The sequence below is a fragment of the Podarcis gaigeae genome, assembly GCF_964106915.1.
Source record: "Podarcis gaigeae genome assembly, chromosome: 15".
In the NCBI taxonomy this organism is placed as follows: Eukaryota; Metazoa; Chordata; class Lepidosauria; order Squamata; family Lacertidae; genus Podarcis; species Podarcis gaigeae.
In genome coordinates this window covers 34,420,462-34,433,266 of record NC_139692.1, presented here as the reverse complement: position 1 = coordinate 34,433,266, position 12,805 = coordinate 34,420,462, and the positions used below count along the sequence as shown (strand labels likewise).

Here is a 12,805-nt window from a genome sequence, read left to right as displayed (position 1 = left end):
CATTCCCCCAGAATCTGTCCCTACCAAACAGACCAACACCGAGAAAAGAGATCATACACTTTTTTTCTGAAAACAATCTTAAGCAAAAAACTATAGTCAGCTATCTAAGCTGACACAGGCTTCACTATGATTTACGCACCCTCCATTTTCTGTATTCACCAACAGTGCTTTACATCTTCAACCAACTCACAGACCCCTAACAAATCTCATCAACAAAGAAAGCAAACACCTTAAGAAGCCCAAGGCAGCAACATGCTCCAACACTGCCAGCATTGCAGTCCCACTCTCAAGTTTGCTGACTCACTCTCACATGCTTAACTAGTTGCAGGTGCAGAGCAAAAACACCCAAAATTAACCAGCACACCTGACTTAACCCTTTCTTGTTTTTTCTCTCTGCATGCATAAACCCTTGCACATTAACAGAATAAGGGATATTTTTCTGCTGTGCTGTTGGTCCAGAGCCATCTCAATCTATTTCTGCACCTGCTAAGTTTCCGCCAGTCAGAAAGCCGTCAAAGGCAGCTCCCCCAACCTTGAGAGTCTTTGTCTTCTCAGATTACAAGCCTGATGGCAGGGCCTGTCTTTTTTATTATTATTATTGATGTGAACCACTTTGAGAGACAACATGTGTCTGGAAAGTGGGATAAAAATACAGTGAATGATAAATATTCTAAATTATTCTAACTAATAATTGGGACATATCAGAAGCTTATCTGAAAAGCTTATAAACACTCAATTGAACCAATTCAGAGAAAGAAGAGAGTTAAATAGGAAAAGAACATCTGGTAAAAAAAAAAGCAAGGGATCATGACTCTTCTCTTTTTTTCCACTGAAGCATTAAGGGATCATGAGAACACTCACAAGGTTGTTACCTCTGTAGAATTGGGTGAAAGTGGCCTTCATATTACGGGGTTTAAACAATTTGGAATTCCTTGCCCATGAAAGACTCCTTTACATATTCCTTTTTAATAAGGAAAATCAATAGTCATGTCAGAATAACTCTTGCAAAGTACTGACCCTCCCCTTTCTACTACCTTTTAAAGAGAGAGAATACACAAAGCACACCCCACCTGCCCCAGCTGGAAAGAGACAGGCAGGATTACCACAACTGCGTGCACCAGAATTAAAAGCTTCAAAGGAGATTCAGTAGGGACAACACTACAGTTACTCTGCTCTTTTCTAACAAGCTAGAGAATGTGGTATCAACAAGATGTGGCAGGGGAGAGGAGCCAATGCCGAGGAAGGCTTTGCAAGTCCAGTGATCTCTTGGTTGCAGAAACAGAGCCACAGGTGGCTCTGCAAGGAAAATCTGAGCACTGCCACATCCTCTATATTCAAATTTATATGCCACTAATCTGTAAGAGCAACGGCATTCAACTTTCTGGCACCGATCCGCTGTGTTTCATTGACTTGCGATGCCAGCACTAGGCGACGGGTCACTAGGCGACATTAAACTAGTATCCAGTTAATCATGCTATTCTCAAAATCCATCTCCCTGGAGAGCGGGTGTCACAAATGGGCCATTAAAACGGGGAAAGTGAAGTCACAAAGGAGCTCACAAGAAGTAGGTTGCGGGGCTGACCATATTCCATTCACCATTTCAAGTTAAATCCCAAAATCATTATTAGTTTTCCTTCTGCACTACCAATAAGCCAACAGAAAAAGAAACATTGAAGGTTTTTGTTTCTTTTAGTAATGGCAGCTAGAAGACAAATGTGAATTGGGAAGGGGACCATTTCATTATATTATTGCCCAATTTTCTATTATGACAGAATTCAAAGTGTTGTACGTAGGGCTTCCAGTCTCCCATTAAAGCAATCCCCAAATGGAGACTTGCTTAGCACAAGTAAGATCATAACATCATGTGCCTTTAGACCATAGTCCTGGAAGACATACAACATTAGTTAGAGGCTAGGATCAAGAAGAAACCTACTTAACAGTTAGCTTTGACTATGACAGAGGCTTTTCAGAAAATTTGCATATAGTGACAGGGGGAAAATATGCACACTCCACTCATCTTTAGTAGTACAGCAAGCTAGACCATTTATATTAAACCATACACATAAGCTATGTGCACAAGGGTTTACATCGAATATATACTTGACAATGCCTTGCTAAAAGAAAAGATATTTAGAAGTACTGAATGTGGCTGTTTTGCATTTTTGTACCTCATAACACCAGCAATGTTAACATAGCCACTTTTTTAAAGGCTTCAACACAAAATGGGCCAATATACAGGTTAATTTCATTCTTTTTAACAATAGTCATTATTCAGTGTGATGAACCAGTGACAGAGTTGTCATAAATATAAGCACTCATGGAGAATAAGAATAATCTTCTGTAGCCTGAAATATCAAGGCAAGTGAACAACTGCGCACCCTCCCCTCCCTCAAAAGGACCCATTTGCAACACTGAAATCCGAGCTTGTTTACCTGTAATACAGGTTAGGATACTGATAAGACACTTATCGTACAGACCTATATAAATGATTTAATTTATTCCAATACCTAGAAAACGTTTGCCAAGGCCTTGAGAGATGACAGAAGGAGAGAGGGGGAGAGAGAGAACAAGGGAGGGAAAGGCACAGATAATGGCAGAACAAGGACCAAAAGCAGCAGGAAAAAAGAACAGGAGCCATGCGTAAGAATCCCCTGACCGAAGGAAAACCCTGCCTCAAATAATTTAAGTTGACATTAGAACCAGGGCCCTTTCTGATTTTTCTGTCTCCTCCAATAGCCTCCACTTTCACTTGCCTTTCCACCAGTATATTTTAACACTCATGATTTCAGCCTGCACAGTAAAAGTCTTACACTCAATGTTACCTGGAATGTTAAACTGATAATAGTCGGGATCCTCAGATTCTTCTTTAACTGTTACCATCTCAAGCCCTGAAGAAGAACAAGTGTCAGCCATTTACATTGGCAATTAGGCTTCCAAAGCAAAAAAACCCCTCTTCTGAAGCCTCAAGAAAACCAAAACATTTTGAGCGAAAGCTTGTTACAGTGTGAGGGATTCCAGGTTTCTTGTGCATCAAGTAACCTCTCATTCAGTTCAAACATTACAAAAGTAGAAAATCATATCCCCCCCCCCCGCCTTGCATTGTCCAAACTCGCTTCAAGGTGTGCTCAAGCAATAAATAGCAATGAGAGCACACATCCACTTTAAGCCCCATGTCCATTATTAATAGCTATGAAACTGTGGGGTAGATAAGAGTACTGCTACAAGGCTGAAGAAAGAAAGACTAAAGAAAAAGACAAGAGTTGTCCTGCTTCATCAAATAAAGGCCCATTTTGTCTGGCATTTAGTTTCCAACCATGGCAGGCATCCTCACGTAAAGAAACAATGACAGAGTTATGAGTGCATACAAGTTCATTCATTACAACTAGGAGTTGTGGATTGAATCAACTTGTGCACATCCTTTCCATTCCCCCCTTCCCCCAACAGCAGCTTACTGGGAATCTCTGGAAGCCCACAAGCAGGTCTATTAGTATAATTTCCACTGGATTGGGGTACTTGGTGGACAAGGCCTTACCTGGAGTAAGGCCTTGTCCACCAAGTACCCCAATCCAGTGGAAATTCCCCATGCAGCAATACTCCCCATTGCTACCATGCAAAGCCAGACCACATCTTTTTAAAGGCACCCAATTATCAGTGGTTCCTTTGCATGTTATACTAGAACAGTGAGACAGTTCCTTTCTAATTAGATATGCTATATCCTTGTATTTTTATGTTATGGACTGCCCTGAAATCTACTACGTAAGTACGTACGTACATAAGTAATCACATATGCTACAAGCAGTCATGTTATTAATGTTTTCCCAGATTGACTAACCACATACAGTGGTACCTTGGTTCTCAAACTTAATCTGTGCCGGGAGTCCGTTCAACTCCTGAAACCATTCAAAAGCTAAGGTGCAGCTTCTGATTGGCTGCAGGAGCTTCCTGCACTCAAGTGGAAGCCACGTCGGAGGTTCAGCTTCTGGAAAACATTCACAAACCGGAACATTTCCTTTCAGGTTTGCGGCTTTCGGGAGCTGATTTGTTCGGCAGCTAAGCCATGTGAGAACCAAGGTTCCACTGTGAATTCAAATGCTGAAGAGATCATTCAAGTGGAATGGGTCTTTAAGTGGGATGCATAAGGCCAGGGGAGAAGGCAGAGGGCAAGTTCACCAAGTTCTAGCTTCCATATTACCACAAAATAATAATAACCTTAATATGTATATTAAGTGATGTATATATACCACAATCCCCTATTGCTCAAGGAAGTAAGAGATAAATACCAGAATCTTCACTGGGCTCAGTCTTCACCTGGATGGCAGGGCAGCTAGATGAATGCATGAGAAAGAGTATGTTAATGCAAACCATGAGTGCAGTAACAAAAATCCTACGGATCGGTCTTTAAATAAGTTAGACCGCTGGCCTATCTAACCTGGTACTAGCCCATGAAACTGGCAGGAGCTGTCCAGGGTGTCCTTTCCAGCCCTGCTACCCAACAGCCTTTTAAATGAAGATATTCTCCATATCTGAACCTTCTGCATGTAAAGCAGGTGCTTTGTCATTAAACTCTTGCCCTTCTCTGTTGCCCTGGAAGCGATACAGACATGCCAAATTATATCCCATACCTGTGTTTATACCAGAGCTATGCAACATGGAGGTGAAATCTTAAAAAAACCACAGAACATTTTACGTTAGGCTCCTAGGACTAATAGACACACTGGGCTGTTTTCGCATTTTTCCTCACGACTACAAGGGCTGGAAACTTCTATTCTGGTCTGAAATGGCAGATGTGGCTCTTACAAATGTCAAAAGGGCCCCATCAGCCAAGACAGACAACTGCATGGATGAGAAGGTCATCACACATATTTTTGTCTGGCATCAACTCAGGTGGCCTTTTGGCACCAAATACTCTTAGGCTTTTAACAAGATTGATCCTGATGATGAGACTGATTTCTTGTATTTTAGTATTTTAAAAAATATCTTAGTGTGCTTACAAAGGATGCTGTCAGCAGCCTAGCAAACTACGATGATGGGGAAATGAGTATTTTAAATGAAAGACGAACATTCAAAACCGTATTTTGTAGTTGGAAGACGTGCTTTATGAGTTATTTTTTTTGCACCAACAGGAGAAAAGCTGTTGAAAAAAAGAAACAACCACAGAAAAACACAAAAGATATTCTACCTTCCACCTGGGGATGTTACTGTGTGTGAGGAATCTGTCATGCGAGGTCCTGCAAGGAATAAAATGTTATCTGTTAATGTAGTGCTCATATTTCACACCCAATTATAATTCTAGAGTAAGGTTAAACTAATATCACTTGGACTCCACATTTTCACTTATTTATTTCAAGCTACTTTTAGCCTACCCTTCATCCCAAAGAATCTAAGCACAAGGTACAAAACTAAAATGCATCAAATCACAGCACCGGCAGTATTTGGTTGTGTCAAGGAATAGCATCTGTGATGTGTTTTCCCCTCACTGGCTGAATATACACAACCAGAAGAACAAGTGAGCAAGAAGTAATGCCACTTGATATGTACGTAAAGTTACCATCAATAATAATAGGAACTGGTTGAAAATACTCCCCCCCCCCCCCGCCCAGAAAGATTAACACTACTAGTGGCATAGCACCAGTATCAGAACTCAAGGTCACAGCAGGTCCTGAATCTGGGACCCAAGGGTCTCACAAAAATTCAGCCAAGCCTTGCAAACTACAGAGAGAGAAAGAGAAAAGTCAGTCACACCAGCAAAGAAAGTCTCTAACAGTAACAGGCCAGAGTGATTCAGAAAATACCTGTTGATGCCTATAAAGGCTTCTGAGTTAGGCTTGCTTGCTGCTCAGATCAATTAACAGATTGATCTCTACCTAACCCATATGTAACAAAAGCCAGATCTGACAAGCAGTGACCGGCTGTGTAAGCAAAAGGGGTCCGTGACTGCCCCCCTAAATATTTTAAAAATAACATTTTTAAACTGACTACTCCTGCAGGTCCCCTGGTACAATTCTGTGGTGTTAAATGGTTTGTGAGACTGAGACAGACACACATCAAATTTGTCCTCCCCAATAGCAAGAAAATGGCCATGCCGAATTGTACCCTTTGGCCCCACCCACTTTTATGATGCAATCCTTGGAAGATTAGTGATGTGTCAACGTAGCCCTCAGTACAAAAAGAGTTAGTCATCCCCTGGCTTGCCAAAATGTGCAAATCGGGCCATTGTATCAAATGAAATTTCCAGTGTTTTTATTTAGATCAGACAAGTGTCTACTCACCTAGATGTTTCTTTGGCTCGAGGAAGGGCCTATTAAAAAGAAAGTGTTATTTTATTTTAAAAGCACAGCTAAAAAAGAGCTACTAGCATTTAAAAGTATTCAAAGCATTTTGTATACAGTGGTACCTCCGGTTGCGGACGGGATCTGTTCTGGAGCTCCGATCAGATCCCAAGGTTTCCACAACCAGAGGGACCGCTTCTGCGCACACATGTGCAGCCTGTAGAGCGCTTCTGCGCATGCATTTGCGGCAAAAACCCGGAAATATTCTTCCGGGTTTGCCACTTACATATCCCGACGTTTACGTAAGTGGAAGGATACGTAAGCGGAGGTACGACTGTATATGCAATCCTTACTGCCACCCTGAAAACAGCTGAGTGTTATTATGCCCATTTCAGACAACAGATGAACTGCCCTGAGACATCTGGGTATAAGGCATTATATAAATTCTAATAATAATAATATTAATATTAATATTAATATTAATATTAATATTAATAATAATAATGGCATAGCAAAGGAAATGTCTGAATGAGAGATTTTCAAGTTCACAACTCAGCAGCAACACTGCTCCACTAAATACCACCCACTTCCAATATAATTATAGATAAATTTAAGGATAGACAGAAAGATTTATATGCAATTATAATTTAACTGAACAAACTGCTCCAAGAAAAGGAGGTGCTAGCACACCTTTTGATGACAAATGAGATCCCAGATTTGTTTTCCAGAATCCACTTCAGTGTTGTAACATCGTAGTTGGTGGGATGCTTAAATGCAAGTCCTTCTGGGAGACCATGCACCATCACAGCAGATGGGTCCCTCTGAATCTTATCGTACGGCACAGGAACTACAGTTGACTTTCCTAAAGCTTTGCCTGGATGGAGGAAAGCAATCTTTATCAATAAGATACCAAAACTATGGCAATTATGCCCTTCTTGCACAGCAACATACATTCTTCCTTTGTCTTTCCCCTCCTCCACCCATTTTTTTGCCTCAGTCTTGTAAGCTCAAAATCATTTCTCCAAGCAAAATATGTCTGTAATAGATAGTACTCCTGAAGCAGGAAAAAAGGAGGGCAGGAGTGCTTCCTTCATAATTTCCACAAAACTGAGACCTTGTAGCAACAATCTGACTTTAACAGTAACTGAATGTAGGTTGATTATTAGACAACGATGATGAATTATTAGAAAAACAGAACTTTTCAGAACCTGTCTATAAACTGTTAAATATTAATATTTGCTAAGCATTTCAATTCTGACAACCGCAGCATGTCAGACTTACTGGTCCTACAATAGGCAAGAGAGAACTTCTGCATGTAGACACTGAAAACAATTAACACCCCATGGCCTCAGTAAACGAAGCCTTTCTGAATATTTCAGTCCTCCAACACAGGTCATCACCACATTAGCTACACTGGTCCTTACTGTAACAATGTTCTTCAGTGGAAAATACTACCTACAACTGCAAGACACAGTAATGGACGCTAGCATGGTTGACATCTTACGCAATAAATAGGAACAAGAAAACTTGAACAAGAGCAAACTTGTGTGAAGTGCTGCTTCTCACACACACAGTGCATTTTATTTACATAGTGCTTTATAAAACTGCTATTACTATCCCCTTCCTAAAGGAATAAAGCAGCTATGGGTTTATTTACCTAAGACTAGTTTTGCGTCTATGAAATGGGTGGAAATGCCTACCCAACAAGGTAGGATTCAGCATCTTCGTGGTCTTATTGCCTTCCTCAAGGAGAGACCCATTTGCATCCCAGCTCAGGAATAAGGACATCACAATTCTATTATGACAACTTTCCACTCATTTTTTTTTCTCCCCTGAACCCCTAGAACCAGGAATGGAAGAGGATCCACAAACCAGCTTTAACCCTCTTTATAGCGGCTTCACCATTTATAAGCTAAAGCTTATACCATTATTCTAAACAAAACAAAAATATTTACCATAACAGATGCAGAAATAATCCTCAACGGATTTCCTGAGGGCTTCCATTTCCACAATATCCACAGTCATCCTATTATCTAGGGATGTTGACTTTATTTTCTGTAGCTCTGCAGCCTTTGCTTCTTCATTAACACCTGCAAAACAGAAAGTATGAAATCCAAAACCAAGTCATCTTTTGAATGCTAAAATGCAACAATATATGGGCCTAACCACAAGTTAAGATATTTCAATACAGCAGAAGACCATGCAGAGGACAGTCTTGTCAACTGTTGCACCAACATTGAATTCCCTCTAAGATAGTGTGCCTAGCTTTCACTACATTCCTTTTTGGGCAGCTGCACAAATATGCATTATTCTGGAACGGTTTTGGACTTTGATTTGCATTAACTGTTGCTGTCTTCATGAACTGTGCAGTCGTTTTTATATTTTGTAGTCACCTAGAGGAATTTTTTTTTAATAGAAAGGTGAGATGCAAATGTAAGTGAACCAACAGCTAGGGAATTATCCCCCTTAACTTCCTCGTTCATGTATATTCAATGCTGGCTTTAAACAAGGCAATGTTCCTACTAATGTTCTAAAAACATCTGGTGAACAATGATATTGGCACCATTTTGTGAAAGCAGTTTAAGACGAATAGAATCATGTTAGCTCACTAATTCCTACTATTGTTATTGAGCTTATTCCAACTGTTAATGGTGGCTTCCCACGTAGTTCTAATGGGGGAGTGGGGCTTAATGCTATTACAGTGGACCCTCCAGATACAAACTCCAGATCTGTGGGTCCGTGCACAACCCGAAAAGTCCACAACAAAAGGCACAGCTTCTGCGCATGGCGTGCAGAGCACTTCTGCTCATGTGGCGAAACCTGGAAGTATACACTTCCAGGTTTGCCACGTTCACAACCCGAAAGTTACATTACCCAAAGGTAACGTAACCCAAGGTAACACTGTATTTGTTTTTAAGCAAACAGCCTTTAAATGCAGGATTATGAACCAACTTGCTGAAGCTAACTAGTGTTGAACCATGATCCCCAATTTGGACATGGGATACCACAGTTAAGTAGAAGGAGAAGCAAAAGCTTCCAATGTACTGTACTCCTCTCAGCTGGGTGGGAGGCGAAGGAACAAGGTACCATGCAAGCCTAGGACGGGGGAAAGGCTTGGCTCATTCATGGAGTGTTAAATCATAGCTTTGCATTACATCTTAATGCAGCCATTGCAAATACATCAGGGGTGGCCAACTCTCAAGAGATCTACAGTGGTACCTCAGGTTAAGTACTTAATTCGTTCCGGAGGTCCATTCTTAACCTGAAACTGTTCTTAACCTGAAGCACCACTTTAGCTAATGGGGCCTCCCGCGCCGCCGAACCCGAGGTACTATTTCTGGGTTAGCAGAGTCTGTAACCTGAAGCGTATGTAACCTGATGCGTATGTAACCCAAGGTACCACTGTACTTTCAGAATTAAAACCTGGCAGTGATCTACCCCCATTTTTTTGGGGGGGGGTGTCAGCTCACAGCTGTTGAGCTTTTTCTTAGGGATTTTTTAGGGGTTTAAAAAACTTTTTTGGGGGGGGGAGTTCCATTGGTGTGGCCCAAAGGAAAGTCGAGTAATACATCTGGCACCAGCTTGGATGCAAGAGTTGCCAGAGGTGGCATTCAAGACACCATCCAACCATCTTCAGCAGTCCACTCCAAATCTGTGTAGGGTTACGCTTTTCCCAAAGGAGACACTTAAATGGTTTGAGAAAAAAACTGCAATTTAAACTTACAGTACTTTACAAAATCCTTTTGAAAATCTTTTCTTGTATTAACGAAGGCTCTTCCTCTCTCAGTCCCCACCACAAACACATCTGTTTCATACACGGCAATGCAGGCAACTTCCGCCTTAGACTTGGCAAGCTCCTTGCACTGTAAAAGGAAAAAGTTGCTGCTTAGAATTGCAGTAACAAGTGGCACAGCTGTATCATAATTATTTAATTATTAAAAAAGACGAGGAAGACGGGTTTGAAAGACTGTCGAGTTACACCTTCTACCACTTGCAAGATAAAATAACAATCAGATGACCAGGCATGCATGAAGATACCTAAAGAAATGTTGCAAGCAGAAGATACATTACAGTAAATACCAGTATCACCATACCATTGACTCAAGGGCTGACATGAGAAATGTAACAACCATTCTGCTTTCAGATGAATCCTCTTCATGGCTAGATGCTGCTGCCATAGCTGCTTGAGCCATTTTTGCTATGAAAAAATGAGAAAAGAACACAGTGAATCCAAATTATATAGTAGGCATGCACATAATGAATTATTTACCCCCTTTGCATAGTGTGGAATACAAAGTCAAGAGCTATAACTGATAACCAAAACTACTGAGCAACCAGATTTCTCACTTGCTCACTATGGGATGGCTGTAGAAGGTGAAAACGCTCCCTTTCCCCCTACCCTGATATCTTGCATTTGCCAGAACTCCCTTCACATCTCTCTGCTAGAAAATTCTCCAGGAGAATATTCTCCACAAACTGTAAATTCTAATGTAAGAACCAGTTTTACAACCCACATTTAAAAAATCTAGTAAATAGTAAGTCAAGCTGTGATATTGCCAGTGTAAGTAATGAATAATGATGTTTTTGATCCAGTTACATTACTGAGCATTGTGTCATTCACCATTGGCAATTCTGAAATGTGAGATAGTAATTTGCATTTCTGATGTTATGTAACTTGTCATTACTGATTATTTGTGTTTTATTTTCTGGAAATAATAGCATTTATTTTAAACTTTATATTGATTTTATTAGTGTTGCACTGAAAATGCTATACCATGTAGATATGCTTATTAAAGAATGTACTAATGTAGCAGACCTGAGGTTTTTTAATATCCCTTTTACTTTAAAAACTACATTTCATACATACACAACATAATTTGAATTCAAAATTGATGGTAAATATTTGGTTAGTGGCAGGCTTAGTGATTATCGTGAGTCATTCACGTTGAATTTTCAATTCCAAATTGGGTACAAAAAAATCAAAGAATGTGAATTCACTGCATTGCCCCATTGAATAAAAGTATCTCTACAGTTTTGGGTTGCCATCTGAACAAGTTTACTCATGAATAAACATGTATATTAACTAATTATATCATTTTCAATGCATGAAAATGAATATTATCCTATTTTAAATGAAAATTCTCTAATATTCTCATTAATCGAGAATATTCTCCAAAAGATTATTCTCGAGAATTTAACATCACTATCACAGCCTAACCTAACATACAGTCTGCTGAGAGGATAACACGAGCAGAGGGAGGAGATCCATGTACCTTGCTCATATTTCTTTGGAGTAAGGGCAGAATAAAAATACACAAAAATAAACATGGGCTCTCTCCCTTCTGCATCATTCAACCCTAGTAGCACTCTCCTGCACTTTATTTACACAAATATGATTAGACACTGTGCACTCTTAAATCTGGGCATATATGAGCACCTCCAAATGCCCAAAGAGGAGCTCACATCTCCCTCCCACCTCCATCTTAAGGACATATTTTATGCAAACTTTTTTATAAAAAGAATTAAGTTTTTCAAATCCTGACCTATCAAATGCAGTCTTATATAGCAATAAGAATGTAAAGATAATAATGATCAGCAAAGATCATAATGAGAGTTCATTTTTTTTAAAGGATTTGCAGAACTCATGGCTACACTGAAAGGCAATAGCTCACTGGTAGAGCAAATCTTTTACATGCAGTAGAGCCCAGGTTCGTTAACAGGCATCTCTGGGTAGGGCTGGGAAATAATTCCATTTGAAATCCAGGCAAAGCACCGCCAGTCAGCATGGACAATAATGAGACCAATGGTCTGACTTGGCACAAGGCCGCTTCTTACATTCCTAGATAACATACAAAAGGTTCAAAGACTAGAAGGAATGTAGGGTGTCTGATGTTGCAATCCTAACCTCCCTTACTTGGGTGTAAACCCCAGTGAAATCAATGGCATGGCCTTCAATGAGAAGACATGGCAAGGATTGCTCTGCAAGTCACTATTTATTTACTGTTTTATACTTCTCCCTCTTCTAATTAAGTGGCTACAAGCAAACATGACATAATACTACTGTAAGACCATATAACACAATCAACAATATCAAACCCTAAGGGGAACCTAAGCAATGTTTTGCCATGTTTACAAAATAGGGAAAGAGTCAGGCCCAAGCAGAACTGTCAGCTGGTTCCGCCACAGAAAAGGTCCTGCTACATAACCCACCCAATCATATCTCTCCTAAAGATGGGCCTCTTCCTTTTGATTATGATAAGGGCCTACTCAAAGAGCCACTTGTGTCATTTTTCTAAGTCAATGTATTTATTGGGACTTAAAAACTTGCAAAGTTTTTTCAGTATTTTGCCAACAAAACTGGACAGGATTATGACCAAAATGACCAGACTTTGGAGTGTATATCCTGCACTCTATTATGCTGTGTGATAAAAAAAGCTACCTGTTGTTCAGCCCCGGCTTCTACCATGGCTCTCAATAATGAAAGATCCTGCTGACCTTTCTGATAAACCAAACTGTGGCTGATAAAGGATATACCC

The 12,805-nt window shown here is 40.2% G+C and overlaps 1 protein-coding gene across 25 annotated transcripts in view; it reads right to left on the bottom strand.

The window, feature by feature from the left end:
- The window catches only part of GTF2I (general transcription factor IIi), a 57,284-nt gene that overhangs the window by 34,392 nt on the left and 10,087 nt on the right, over nucleotides 1-12,805 (bottom strand). For all 25 annotated transcript variants that reach the window (XR_014558324.1, XR_014558325.1, XR_014558326.1 and 22 more), the window contains exons 3-10: nucleotides 10,364-10,467; nucleotides 9,994-10,132; nucleotides 8,225-8,359; nucleotides 6,960-7,143; nucleotides 6,270-6,298; nucleotides 5,180-5,228; nucleotides 4,281-4,324; nucleotides 2,823-2,888 (exon numbers count right to left, since the gene is read on the bottom strand). Coding sequence is in view for 20 of the 25 variants with exons in the window: in XM_083714399.1 (XP_083570525.1) it covers nucleotides 2,823-2,888; nucleotides 4,281-4,324; nucleotides 5,180-5,228; nucleotides 6,270-6,298; nucleotides 6,960-7,143; nucleotides 8,225-8,359; nucleotides 9,994-10,132; nucleotides 10,364-10,467 (750 nt within the window). In the remaining 5 variants the exon portion in view is untranslated. The remainder of the gene's footprint in view (nucleotides 1-2,822; nucleotides 2,889-4,280; nucleotides 4,325-5,179; nucleotides 5,229-6,269; nucleotides 6,299-6,959; nucleotides 7,144-8,224; nucleotides 8,360-9,993; nucleotides 10,133-10,363; nucleotides 10,468-12,805) is intronic.